Below are 15,033 nucleotides of genomic sequence, written 5' to 3' on the forward strand. Positions count from 1 at the left end.
ATCGGTTTCGGAAGTGCAGTTGTTACAATTAACTTGACATCAGCTGCATCCATGAACTCCAATCAGATTACCACCACTAATTAGTGTTGCTGTGATGTTCTGTACATAATGTTTGCCAGAACATACATACCGTTTGCAGTTAAATTGAACAAAAAATTCACGATATGTATGAAACACTGGCTTTTACAACCTTTGTGGATTAACCTTAAATGTTTTTTTTATTGAATGATAAAATGGCGCTTGGTCACATTATGAAAAATATTCCTGTTCAGTCTGCAATACATACCTTGTTGGTTGTCATGCTGCCAGACTGGATTGTTTCTGGGAGACCCATGTTCTAGGCAGGCACTTGAAAAGCGTCACTGTGTTGCTGCAGCCAGGTGGTAGCGCACACACTGTGGTGTATTCATCTTTCTTTTTAAAAAGAAATGACCTCCATTTCAACATGGCCTTATCATTTCCTCAGGGCATCCCAATTTGTTCCACAGCCAATTAATTACTTTCACCTTTAGAGGCAAATATGGCAGTCAGTTTGCACAGTTCCTATAATGAATGATGAATGAAATGAATTACTGTTCTATTTTTGGGGTAGTAAGTGAGTGAGTTGACCAGGGCACTGGAAAAACTCGCTGCTCTCCTTTATGTTGTGCTTTAGGATGCTTTACATCTACCAAACCATGAGAGCAGGACCTGAAAAAGGTTTAATGCTACTGTTTGCACCATTTTAATATCTTCCGGAAGCTGTTGTTGACGAGCACGTTTTGTGATTTGATGCCATGTATAAAATCTCTGTCAAGTGTACATGTGTGAGTGTTCTGTCATGTAGTTGGAACTGACAGGCCTTGATCCACAAGTCCACAGGCCCTTTAAAATGGAAATATTTGTGATAGTTGGAAAGCCGTGACTAATACGGTAAGACAGGTACACTCCAATGCTGTTGCTATTTAGAGGACATTGGCAAATTAGAACTATTTTTTGTTTAACAGAAATCATGATCTGGGCATATATTAGTTGACTTACATCTGCCTAAACAGGATGTGTAATTTCTGTACTTTGTGAAAACAACTAAAATATATCAACTATTTCTCTGTAAATAGCTACTGGTAATAAAACAGAAATCTAGTACAAACAAAAATGTTTTTGCCATATTTAGATGAAACAGAGTGTAAATCTCTCTGATTTAATACAATTTAGGGAGGCTTTTGTGTTTTCTTCAGATTTTCAAGGAACCTAAGGTAATAGCAGTTCACACTGAGAAAGGTCTGGAAAATCATGGAAAAGGAAAGATTTAAAAAGATCTGCATTTTATATAGTGCCTTCGTGACCACAGGACATTCCAAAGCAGTTTGCAGCCGTTAGGCACTTTTGTAGTTACTGTAGGAAATGCAGCAGCCAATATGCGCACAGCAAGGTCCCACAAACAACAATGTAATAATGACGGTGATGTTGATTGATGTGTAAATAGTGGCTTGGATAATGGGGAGAGCTTGCCTGTTCCTTGAAAAGTTCCAAGGGATCTTTTACCTCCATCTGAGTGAACAGATGGGGAGTTAGTTTAACATCTCGTCCAAAAGATGGAATGTTTTCTGTAATGGTATTTTACACACAGCCCAGAGATGGTTAGCTGAAGCTAATGATTGTACAGTTGCATCTGTAGCACTGATCCATCAAATACACTGAATAAACTTTAGAATTTAGAGCTTTAGAATTACCTTCAACTACATACTTAGTCATTATTATCCTTGCTGGCAATCTTGCAAGAGGAGTCGTGCATTTTTTTCTCTCTTTGACAGATTATCAAGGCTGTAATTACCCCGGAGTATCTTCTTATTCTGGATAATCGGCAATCAAACCTGGAGCAGTGGCTTTTGAAGGACCTAGCATTGCAATTAGCTGGAGATGGACAACTGGTTACATACTCTTTGCCTTTTGAATTCCGAGCCATAGAAGCAATACTTCAGCACAGGGTAAGTGAGATGAGAATTATTTATATTGTAAAAATAATACAAATTGATACTATTAGTATTGCTTGGAGAATTAGTGTCCCAAAAAATGGAAAGCAGTGTAGATGGGCGAATAAAAATGTTTAGAAAGTGGAATCTTTAATTACAGTATTTGTCTTTGCACAAAGCTAAGTATGTTTGTTTAACCACATGGCTACATTTGCTTGAATGAGTGCTCCCTCAGCTCTGCAGTAACATTTTGTGGTTGAGGGTGAACTATATTCAATTATGGTATTGGAGCTACAACTAAAGTTGTAGTCCCAATTTTATCTTGTAGGTAATTAGTGAAGTTTGAATGAACCATATGACTTCTCTGTGGACATTAGTTGGTGATTATATAAACATAAGCGATTTCCCATTGCACTTCTTTCTTATCACACTTTTGGTGTCAGACTCAAGTTGTTACACTTTATCATACCCTTAGACGCACTTGGCAAATCCATGGGAGATTTTCTAGTAGTGGCATGAAAACTATGCAGCTAGTCTGGCTATTTTCCGCACACTGTTCAATGAAAATGTCTGTCACTCTTACAAATTTGTCACACCTCAAATCGAATTCCTTCCACTAGATTATCTGACAGGCATATTTATTAATTGTGATTCAAATTTATTGAGAGATCATAAATCAGAGTTACCTAATGAAATAGAAGGAAGAAAGTTTACCCCCCTGCATGAAATTCTGTTATATTTCCAGAACAACTATTCCTTACAGTCAAATAATTAGAATTGGAAGACAATGGTTGTTAATAGAATTGTTATTTGTCTTCCCTGATGCTATAATATGGTTTCCGAGTTGCCCTTTCCAAAAAAAGCAAACAAAGTGTAATCAAATTCTGAAAGCTTTCCAAGTACATGATTCCACAATGTCAAAGGCTAATTACAGGCAACTTTACTTAACTTTTTGATCTGAAAATGTGTATTTTTAATGTAACCATATGGGAAAGACAAAACAAGGGAAGGAAACTTTGAAACTTTTGAGTGAAAATCTTTCAGATGAAAACTGTTAGACAACTGCCTGAGTGCTGCCAAATGGTAAAATCCGTGCCCAAGTCCCATCAATCCCAGGGATCATTCCTCTTTTAGTAGTAGCAAAGCTCAGGAAAATTATCCCCCTCCCCTCCACATACTGCTGATTGACAGTATTCTCACCCTCATTCTGTTTATTCTGAGCTGGGAAAAAAAACGGAGAAATAAAAACAAATGCTTATGACAGATTAGTGGCCTTGAAGGATCAAGCCAGTTTAAGCAGATCTCCACTTCCACTAGCAAGTATGCTCCTCTCTTTACGGAATGTATTGCTCAATTTACCATAAACAATGCCATGCAAGATCTACCAATATAAAAATGGTATTTTTAGCATGCTTCACCCTTCACCTTTTTTGTATCTTAACAAATACCAAATTTCTATGTCCCAGTTCAGAAGAAAGTATAAACAAACAAAATCAGTCATTTGCAGCGAACTAAAATGACTTTCAACTCTGAACTGCAGCCTAGATATTGTTTAAACACTGAATTAGTACATTTAGTGTTTAGAGCAGTTAGACTTTGTGTCCTTAAAAGGACTTGGTTTTATTTGAGCACCAGAGTAATGCACATATGTAGAATATTATATGCTTCCTTCCTTGTAATACAGCACATCATCTGACTCACCATGAGCAACAGCATAGGGGATCCAATAATATAAAACCTCAACTTTAACTCTGGAGCTCCTTCAACATACAAGTAGGAATGTATTGATTTCATGCACAAGGAGGTCTTTTCATCTTTCTGGGCCAGTTCACCGGTTATGATTACCTTAGTGCTGTGGACCAACTTTTACTGGATTGATACTGGAGATATTGATTCCAGTTGAAACAGTCTAACTGAGTACAACTGTATTCCATCATTCCATTTGCTAATTCAATGTCTTCTTCCACAATTCAATCTTAACTCCTATTAAAAGATTTTATATATTGTTTCAAATCTACACTCAGCAGAAATTCAGCAAAAAGATGGTGTCCATTTTTCTTAAAGATAGCCTCTTTTATATTGTCTCCAGATTAGCTTTCTGCAATCAAGACTAAATGAGTTACAGCCTCAGATACTAGAGATGTTAGAAGCCCTGGTGGATCCCAAACAGTTATCAATTGATCGAAGCAAGCTACATGTCTTACTTCAAACCAGTAAAAAGTAAGAGTAAACCAGTCTCTAACCAAACATTTAGCTAATGCATTACAATTTGGGTTTACTCCGAACACTTTCTTTATGTTCACAACACAATGGATTTCCATTGGCAGACGTGTACCTCCTATGACTAAATTCGGTGCGCAGAGTACACAGTCAGCTTTTTAAAGGATTAACAATTTCTCTTCTACTGAGTTATTCTGCACTAGCCATATTCTTCACATTATCCAAAAAACAATTCCACAGTTATGCTGATGACTCCCAGCTCCAGCTCACCATTTGCCTCTCACAAGACCTCGACTGTCTTTGAGTTGTCACATTCCGAGTCCAACATCTACCACTGAATGAACAGAAATTTCTTCCAACTCAATGTTGACAAGACCAAAGCTATTGTCCTCGGTCCCTACCACAAACTCGAGCCAGCCACTCCATCCTTCTCCCTGGTAACTTCCTGAGGGTGAAGCAGGCCATTCGCAGCCTTAATGTAGTATTAGACCCCAAGATAAGCTTCCACCCTATCACCAGGATTGCCAATTTCTACCTCCTTGACTTTTCCCAACTCTAACCTGCCTCAACTCATCCCTTGCTGACACCCTCATCCGTCCCTTTGTTGCCTGTAGACTTGACACTTCCAATGCTTCCCTGGCTGGCCTCCCATCACCCACCCTAGAGCTCTGGTGTCCAAGTCCTAACTAATCCGTCACTCCTGTGCCCGCTGACCTCCCTCCCAGTCTAGCAAATTTGATTTTAAAATTCTCATCATTGTTTTCAAACTCCTCCATTGCCTCACCTCCCCCTATCCTGTAACTTCCTCCAGTTCTACAACCCTTCAAGACTTCTGAGCTTCCCCAATTCTGGTCTCTTGCATATTCAAGATTTTAATCACTCTACTATTGGTGATCATGCCTTCAACTGCCTAGGCCCTCTCTGCCTCTCTACCTCTCTCTTTTCCTTCAAGACACTCCTCAAAGCCTATCTCTTTGACCAACCTTTTGGTCATCTGTCCTAGGACCTCCATATGCGGTTCAGTTTTAGGGGATCTGGAACTTGCTGCCTGAAAGGGTGGTAGAGGCAAAAACCCTCATAACATATAAAAAGTACTTGGATATGCACTTGAAGTGCGGTAACCTACAAGGCTATGGACCAAAAAGTGCAAAGTGGGATTAGGCTGGCTAGCTACATGCCAGCTGGCAGGCACATGATCAGCTGAATGGCCTCTTTCCATGCTGTTAGCTTGTATGATTTTTATGATTCTACCTTGAGGTACTCCTGCAGCAATGTCCAGGGGCTGAGATGATTTGTCTTCAACAATCACAACTACCTTCCTTTGTGCTAATTATGACTCCAGCCAGTGGAAAGTTTTCCCCCGATCCCCTATGTCTTAATTTTGTCTTAGGCTTCTTGATGACAGCCTCAGTTAAATGCTGCCTTGATGTCAAGGGCAGTCACACTCACCTCACTTCTTAAATTTGGCTCTTTTGCCCGTGTTTGGGCCAAGGCTGTAATGAGGTCTGGAGCCGAGTGGCCTTGGTGGAACATTTAGAGGGTTTTGAATACTTTTTCTGTAATTGTGGAATATTCCAATCCAAGAATAGGATCCATATTAGGGGAGAAAATCAAAGGCAGGGCTTGGAACCTGGGATGGGGAGAGGGCAGGAACTATCTTTACATCATGAATATAGATTGCTTAAATATTTACCTTTCCATCTGTTAACGACTTTTGCTCAAAGGGCTGAATGGCTTATTCCTGCTATTTTTTATGTTCTTATACTTCCATGCAATCTGTTAAGTAGCACTGCAGTACCTCCACTGCAACAGGGTACCATTAAAGTACAGAGTTACTTTTATAGACAGTTCCCTTTATAAATTCCTATGTCAGCATTTATAATGACAAGTTGCCAGGAAGTGTGTGCAGACGGAACACTTTTAATATATACATGTGTTAAATGATTATTTAGTCGGTAGTTTGTGTTACAGTTATATCAGAGCATTTACATTTGCTTTATTTCATAGCCTATCTGAGTTGGAGACGGATATAAAAGTCTTCAAGGAGGCCTTACTGGAGATTCTAGATGAAGACAAACGGATAGAAGAGCTTTGCCTCACCAAATGGAGTGAACAACATGTTTTGTATGTGTACAGCTTTACTTACTTTTATTTGTGTTAAAAGTCTCAAGCAAGTCCACTTTTGACTTCATTGTAGCACAGTTAAGATAGTGCAGGCAACAGTTTTATCTTGTTGTGTACTTAGGATTTCCATTTAGCTCAAAAAAGCCAATTTATAGTTTGTTATTTGGGGGTAGGGGAAACATGTGGAATCTGCTTATGAAAGTACATTTCATAAAAAGATGACTTTTATTTTTTCCAAGTCTGAAAATGTTTGTATATGTGTGCAGGACTGGATTCTGCTATGTTTATCCTCATTATTGAGTAGCTATCTGATACTCATTGTCTAGCCTCACACATGAAGTAGAGGTGAGACATTGAGCAGCCTATTGTTTCAGGTTAATAGTGATAGTGACATTGATTCATATGTTTTGTTATCCATGTTTCAGTTTTTGTACCCAAGTGTTGATGAAATTAGATATGAATTCCATACTTAGTGTATATTCGGAGCTTTCCTGCCTTACCATAATGGTACATTTAGCCCTTTCTTCAAGGCAAGCTCTCTACTAAACCACAGTGTTTCATTTTCCACATTTTGAGTCACTATATCATCCAAGTAAGATCAGGGACACTGGTGCTGCTCAAGATAAATTGATGTTATAAATTCCTTTCCTGTGGGAATTGGATTATGGACAATCAAATTCAGTTTAAGGCTTGGCCCCATGTAGGCTGAAGCCATTGTCACACTTTCTTGGGTTAAATTCAATCTCCAGGACCCGGAGATGAAAAGCCAGCACATGATGCAAATATGATTGTCATCAGACAATCTAGCAGATCGTATTTCCCCTTGGAACCATTGTCTCCTACCTTCAGTTACGTCAGGAGGGAAATAAATAATCTGCAAGTGCTCATACTATGAAGAGTTTCTTTGAGTGGCATGAAATGAATAAATTTAAATGTATATATTTGAAAAAATTATGTTTACTGAACTGTCAGCAAATTGCAGTTGTTTGAAATCTGTATCAATAGAGAAGAAACCATAGAAATCTTTGATATGTAAATTTAAGCGCTCTTGCTGTGTTGATGGGAATTGTGGATACTTTGTTTGCAGTGAGCAGAATAATACAGGAATTAACCCGGCAGAAGAGATGGAACTGCTTCTTGAAAGCTATTACCGACAGGCTGAAGACTTGGCCAATTCAGCACGAGAGTTGAAACTGTTAATAGATGACTCTGAGAGCATCATTTTTATCAACTTAGACAGGTTGGTTAATGTCAGCAACCCTCCCATGATTATGAACAAAGCAGGGTGCACACACTTTCATTTATTTGACTGTATTGTCCTCATTATTAATTGTTTAATCAGCACAATAGAATTTTTATCAACACTACATTTTCTTATGGATTTTGTTTCTAAACTGACACCCTAATTAAATTTATTACAGATCACAATGAGAACTAGTCCACAAAGAAAATTTGCTAATAGGAAATTAAAATTACAGCACCCAATATTTTGAAAGGATGACATTTTTATTCAACTATAAAAAGCATTGAAGACTTTTTGAAAGAAAATACAATGTTTTGGAATCATCAATATTTTAACCAGAGTTTTGCAATTCATTTGTGTGTGTGAATAAAATGTAACACCCAGTTAGGAAATGGGTGGCTGATAATGTGTTCGCCTACCTAAATGTCATGGGTAAAACAACTAGGGGATGGCACCTAATTTTTTTAGATAGCACTTAAGTAACTGTTATATATAGAAATGATACATGAATCAAAATGTAATGAAAACTGTCATTTGATGCTATTAATTGGGGTTTTAATAATTTACCGTAGTGTGATGAGTGGTTGATAATGTGCTTGGTGTTTTCATACACAAACAGCATTCAAGATATATACTTGAAAGGGAAAAATTTGCAGATCAATGAAGAAAGGGCAGTGGGATAGGACTAATTGGATAGCTCTTTCAAAGAGCCAGCCCAAATACAAAGGATCAAATGCGCTACTTTTGTGCTGTATTATTCTACGAAACTGTTCCTTTCATCACTGTATTCCATAAGAAACAGAATTTCACTCTCACTGATTGTTGTAAAAACCCATCTGGTTCACTAATGTCCTTTAGGGAAGGAAATCTGCCATCCTTACCCGGTCTGGCCTACGTGTGACTCCAGACCCTTAGCAATTTGGTTGACCCTTAGCTGCCCACTGAAATGGCCTAGCAAAGTCACTTATTCAAGGGCAATTAGGGGCGGGCAACAAATGCTGGCCTTGCCAGTGATACCACCCCATGAAAGAATAAAATAAATCTTTGAAAACAAAAATGACTTGTGCAATTGGTCTCTTGGATTCCTGGCAATTATTTTTAGGAATGTTCAAAGGTTTTAATTGGAAATGTTGGTCTTTTTAATGAAAGAACAGTCTTTACATGCTTGAAATGTTTTGAAAGTTTACCCCCAACTTCTTAATGATGTGGTTGCAAAGGTGGCATAGTTGGGGGAAAGCAGTAACTCTGTGATTTGATGAGATGTATATAAAGCTGAATTTTTTAAATCTATATAAAACTGAACATTTTTTTTCACAAAGCAAGACTTGAGGAAGTAATACAGTGCATCAGTGTTGGTAATTATTGTCAATACAAAGACAATGTGATATGTAGACTGTGCTCCATTGCTGCCATTATAACCGCTGACAATTGTCTGTTTCTGTCCACTCCTTTTATGGTCTTTTAATTCAAATCTGTAGCTTTAGTTCCTTGCCCCAGTAGTTGATCTTCTCTGTGGACCAGAGAGAGAGAGTGGATAGACAAGCTTTTGTATCTGGTTCTTCATCAACATTCACCCACATGTGCTTTCCAGAAAAGGGTCACATAATATTGATTGTAATCATTTTCATTACCTGCATGATTATCTCTAAAGCTTATTGTAACTTGCTTGTGGGCTCCTTACTGACACTGTAGAGAGCACTTGCTCACGCTATCAGCTATCATCTGCATACCTCCTTCATTAAACCTGATATGATTCCATGTCTGCACTCCCTTGCTTGCTCTTAAAATAATGCACTTTACACAGTTCTGGGATTTAAAATTCTCATCTTCCATATTTAAATCTTTCTATTCCTTTGCCTCTTCCTACCCATCCCTACAGCTCCCGTTGAACTCTGCATTCCTTTGACTCTGGCCTGTTTAGCATTGCCCTCTCTTTGCCCCACCAGTGATGACTGTACCTTCAAATAGGTTCCAAGCTCTGCAATTCACCCCCTACTTTTCCTTCAAGACCTTCCTCATCAACCAACCTTTTGGGCACCCACACCCTCTTAATCCCTCCTCCTCGACTCTTTTTCTCTGCCCAATTCTGTGAACGTACTACAGAACGTTTTTCCATATTGAAGGTGCTATGTGAATACAAGTTTTTTAGGTGGCCTTAGAAATCGGGCTGACAAGATCAGTTGGTGTTCCCAATGTCCTAAACCTAGAAACTAGTTGTTTCCCTGGATGTTAAAATTATGTCTAACCTGATAACAAGGGGGGAAAACAATTGCTGTCAATTGGAAGTTGTTTTCTCTGTTCAGTGACTACAAACTTGAACCTACCTCGGTATGCACCAGAGATCATTTGCTTTTTCCCTATGAAGAAATAAGAATGAAGAAGTAAATTCATGGCTAGAAAAATAGTAACATGCTGTTACTGGGGATTTGATAAAGAGTTTGGCATAGGAGAAATGATGTGGCTGTCCATTTGTCCTCTCAGCAAATCACCAGTCATGCTCATTTAAGCCTTTTGAATAACAATTTTTTTTTTTCAAACATGCTCAGTTGTTCGGCGTAGCATAAATGGTGTTTGTGAGTAAAGTGAAATTTACTATCAAAATAATGCATGGGTAAATTGAAAATGTGATATTTAAAGGAACTCCTGTAGACTTGATGCTCATTGTGTTGTTTTACTATAGAACATGCACCTATGGAAGTCAATGAGTGTGCACAAATTAATTTTGGTTTTCTACAGCCACCGTAATGTGATGATGCGTTTGAACCTCCAATTGACAATGGGAACGTTTTCAGTTTCCCTCTTTGGAATTCTGGGAGTTGCATTTGGCATGAATTTGGAATCTTCCTTTGAAGAGGTGAGAACCATTTAGTGTACAGTCTTCCCAGCTGACATCACTAATGAACTGGTGGTCCTCATGCCATTATCTTGCCAGGCTGCTTTTCACTGATTTGGGTTGCAGAAACAGTAATCAGCTGACCATATTATAGGTCATCTTTGCCTGAGGTACACCTGTTCCTGCAATGCCACTTGGTTGCCTGTGAGAAATTGCAAGTAGATTAGATTGGAAAGGATGGAGCTGCAGGTTGAATGTGGGTTTATGTTAGGTTACTGCAATGTGAAGTCACGTATATTACACTGCCACTTATTAGCATGATGGATACATGTGGAACGTTTGACCCACCCACTGGTTTTAATGTACAATAGACATTTTGCCTCTGCAAGTTGGTGTTTCCAGTTTCCCTCTTTGGGATTCTCGCAGTGACCTTTGATAGAAAAGAAACATAATTATAGAAACAAAACATAATTATAAAAGATCCTTCCAATACTAGAGTGGAAAGAGGTCAGTCAGGGAAAAGATGAGATTCAGTAAAGATGCTAAAACACTCAACCAGAGATGAACACCAAAAGTTAATATATTCTGAATGATTTGTACCTCAGGTATTTGCAAATGAAGATTGAGCAGCATGCCCTTCTCCAACTAAAGTTAACCAAAGCAAATCTAAAGAATCATAGAATCTTACAGCACAAATAAGACTATTTTGCCCATTGTGCCTGTCAACTTGCCCTTCCTTCCTTCCTTTTTTACCTTTTTCTTTTGTTTCTTTCTCGCTTGGGACAGGTGATGGGTGGTTTGGAAAGGGGAAGTGGTGGGTGCAAGAAAATATGGCCCACGGTCCTCAGCAACTCACTTCAAATGCCCATCATCATTCTCGCAATATGTTTGCCTTGCTTCCTCACTCATCCATCCCATCACTTCTCATATGCCTTCAGCCTGCCACTAACTCCTCCACTTCCTAACAGCCCTATAGAAACAATCTGTGGAGCCCCTGGTTCCTCCCCTCCCCTTGCTTCCTTGTTGCTTCCTGTTTCATTTACACTAACCATACACCAGAGCCTGCAGTTTCACCTTTCGTTGACTCCACAGCCTCTTTCCACCTATTAGTATCTCCTCTCCTCCATAACTAGATCTACTTCTGCCCATACCCAGGCCCCTTCCCTAAACCATGCGATGCCTTTAACAACCTAAAAGGACAAACTCCTTGCTTTTGCCCATTCCATTAATTTTTGTGTTTCTTAGAAATGCATTAGGGGTAAGTTCTATTCCTCATCTATTTGTGCTTAGCCCCATTCCTAATACAAAAATAATCACACAGTGACAGCCCACGTCTCCTTCTGTCATGCATGCACCCACTCTGATTAATAGGGACTGAAATTGAACATACACCTCATAGTTCAATAACTTGCTCTGACCCTATCTATCCTGACATGGTTGTCATGTAATCTTTGTGTTATATGTTACAATAGCAATAGATGGCAATGTTGAGACGACATGCACTCCAATACTACTGGAGTGTGGGTGATGTTTATTTCTTATCTGCAAAAAATAAGACAATTTTATATTGTAATGAACATCACATCTTACCAGAATAATACCTATATATATCTTCTCCAAAGAAGCTTTAATTCTTTACACAGGCCCTTTGATGCTTCTTAAATTCCATTAACCTGACATCTCTGCTTATTTAGGATTCCAATGAATCGTGGAATGGTTACAGCACAGGAGGAGGCCATTTGGCCTAGCATGATCATGCTGGTTCTCTGCAAGAGCAAATCAGCTAGTCCCATTCCCCAGATCTTTCCCTGCAGACCTGAAATTTTTTTTCATTTCAGGTACTTATCCAATTCCCTTGTGAAAGCTATGATTGAATCTGCCTCTGCCACACACTCAGGCAGTGCATTCTAGACCCTATCCACTTGCTGCATAAAAGAAAATTTTTCCTCATGTGGCTATTGTTTCTCTTGCCAATCACCTTAAATCAGTCTCCTCTGTTTCTTGATCCTTCCAGCAATGGGAACAGTTTCTCTCTATCTACTCTGTCCAAAACTTTTATGATTTTGAACACCTCTATCAAATACCATCTCAACCCTCTCTTTAAGCTTTTCCAATTTATCCATATAACCAAAGTCCTTTATACCTGGAACCATTCTCATAAATCTTTCCTGCACCCTCTTTAAAGGTGTCACATCTTTCCTAAAGTGTGGTGCTCAGAATTGGACATAATACTTAGTTGAGGCCAAATCAGTGTTTTATAAACATTCATCATAACGTCCTTGCTTTTGTACTCAATGCCTCTATTTATAAAGCCTAGGATCCCGCATATGCTTTCAACCACTTCCTTATCGTACTCTGGTAACTTCATCAATTTATGTGCACATACACCTTCAGATCTCTCTGTTTCTGCACCCCCTTTAGAATTGGACCCTTTATTTTATATCACCTCTCCTTGTTCTTCCTACCAAAATTTATCACTTCACAAATTTCTTTATGAAATTTCATCTGCCATATGTTTGTCCATTTCAACAACCTGTATATGTCCTCTTGAAGTGTATCACAGTACTTCTGAGTTCTGTGTCATCTGCAAATTTTGAAATTGGGCCTTGTACATCCAAGCCTAGGATGTTAGTATATATTAAGAAAAGCAATGGTCCTGGTACCAATCCCCTGGGAACTCCACTATATACCTTCTTCCAGTTTGATAAGTAACTGTTCACCATCACTCTCTGCTTTCTGAAAAAAGGTTACAGATTGATCTTGCTGATCTGAAACAAATGCTGGAGAGAAAGGAAATCTCTAAAATTAAATAGGTGGATGCAAGTCATCCACTGTCTGATTGTTTTACAAAATGAAATGCATATACGAATAAATTGTTAGAGGTCCTAAAGGAGGGGTATCTTACAATGTAATGCTTTACGGCTAATGGAGGTTTTTGATTTAATTTGTTCTGAAATTTTGGTTGTGCACATAAGCACTAATTTTTATTTAAAGTTAGGCAAGGGAATCTGTTAATTGTATATTAATTGTGTGCAGGTGGTGGGCATTTACTGGACAGAAAAAAAAATAGACATTGACTAAAACTATATTTGTAGGATGGTTACAGCACAGAAAGAGGCTATTCAGCCTGTTGAGTCCATGTTCACTCTCTGCAAGAGCAATTCAGCTAATGCCTCTCCCCCGGCACTTTCCCCGTGATGCTGCAAATTTTATTGTGGCTTTTGTTTGAGGATGTTTATGCTTGTAATGTACGACTCTGTAAATAACTATAAACATGCGTAGAGATTGGCTCCAGTTCTATCCTTTACCAGCTAGCTTTCTGGAATAGAACATCCACCATCATGGAGGTTGCCCTCAGTGTGAAAACAGGATGTCCTCTTTCTGAGGACTGCACAGTGGTCACACTTACCAATGTCATGAACAAATGCATCTGCGACAGGTAGAATGGTGAGGGTGAGCCCAAGCAGAGCTATGTCCTTCAGGACTTGGCCAGCCTGGTTAGTAGTGTTGCTACTGAGCCACTTTGTGTCCTTGCTACCTTTGATGCTTCTTCCAAATAGTGTTCAGCACAGAGGAGTACTAGCTCATCAGCTGAGGGAGGGTGGCCGGTGATAATCAATATGAGGTTTCCTTGCATGAGAATTCATGGGGTCTATTTTTGATGTGGAAGATTCCTTGGGTCACTCCCTCCCAACTGTATACCACTGTGCCCCTACCTCTGTTGTATCTGTCTTGCCAATGGGACATGATGTACCTAGGGACGGTGATGGAGGAGTCTGGGACATTGTCTGAAAGGTACATTTCTGTGAGTATGACTATTTCCAGCTGTAGCTTGACTAGTCTGTGGATCAGCTCTCCTAATGTTGGCACATTCTGAACAAGTTGAATTATGAATATTAAGGTGAATAAATTAGTGAACATTGTAATTGTATCATTACACAGCATAAAACGGCATGTCTTCTAACTCACTGAGAGTAATGGCATGAGATCTGCTATCTATAACTGCTGCTGCTGCATAAAACCCAGAAATTGGTAATAAATTCAGTATCATTATACATATATTTATGTGCAATTCAACAATGTTAACCCTGATCAGTAAGATACTAATGCATTGAATGCTACAAATCAGTAATAGAATAAATATAAAACGTATCCCCAGTAATGTCTAGTAAAGTTTAAAACCTTCATTATAACTTGTGGAACTGATAAGCTACTTAATAAAACCACGTTGTCAATCTGGTCAATCAGCATCAACCGTGAAACAATTTTCTTTCTTTTGTTTTCAGGACCCCCGGCTCTTCTGGTTGATAACTGGAATAATGTTTCTAGGGAGTGGGCTAATGTGGCGACGCTTACTATCCTTTCTGGGTCGACATCTTGAGCCTCCAGCACCTCCGCCGGTATGTTTCACTTCTAGTTATATAATTTAACAAGGGTCCATTTAGCTTGTTATGCCTGTGTCAGCATTTTGAAAGAGCTCACCAATTAATCACATGTACCCCTGCGCTTTCCTCATTTCCTTGCAAATTCATCCTTTTCATGTACTATATATATTCAATTCCCTCTTGGCAGCTTGCTGATCAAAATGCAAGTGTTTGCTATGTAAAAATATTTAAATACAAATTGTTTAAGTGAATTATAAAATTTAATTTCACATCCAG

General features: G+C 38.8%; 1 protein-coding gene across 2 annotated transcripts in view; it reads left to right on the plus strand.

The window, feature by feature from the left end:
• Window positions 1-15,033, plus strand: part of mrs2 (magnesium transporter MRS2) — a 33,306-nt gene that overhangs the window by 13,756 nt on the left and 4,517 nt on the right. For both annotated transcript variants that reach the window (XM_078539310.1, XM_078539311.1), the window contains exons 5-10: window positions 1,794-1,967; window positions 4,042-4,172; window positions 6,180-6,296; window positions 7,384-7,536; window positions 10,276-10,393; window positions 14,659-14,772. In XM_078539310.1, coding sequence (XP_078395436.1) covers window positions 1,794-1,967; window positions 4,042-4,172; window positions 6,180-6,296; window positions 7,384-7,536; window positions 10,276-10,393; window positions 14,659-14,772 — 807 coding nt within the window. The remainder of the gene's footprint in view (window positions 1-1,793; window positions 1,968-4,041; window positions 4,173-6,179; window positions 6,297-7,383; window positions 7,537-10,275; window positions 10,394-14,658; window positions 14,773-15,033) is intronic.

This window comes from Cetorhinus maximus, chromosome 3, assembly GCF_964194155.1.
Source record: "Cetorhinus maximus chromosome 3, sCetMax3.hap1.1, whole genome shotgun sequence".
NCBI lineage: Eukaryota > Metazoa > Chordata > Chondrichthyes > Lamniformes > Cetorhinidae > Cetorhinus > Cetorhinus maximus.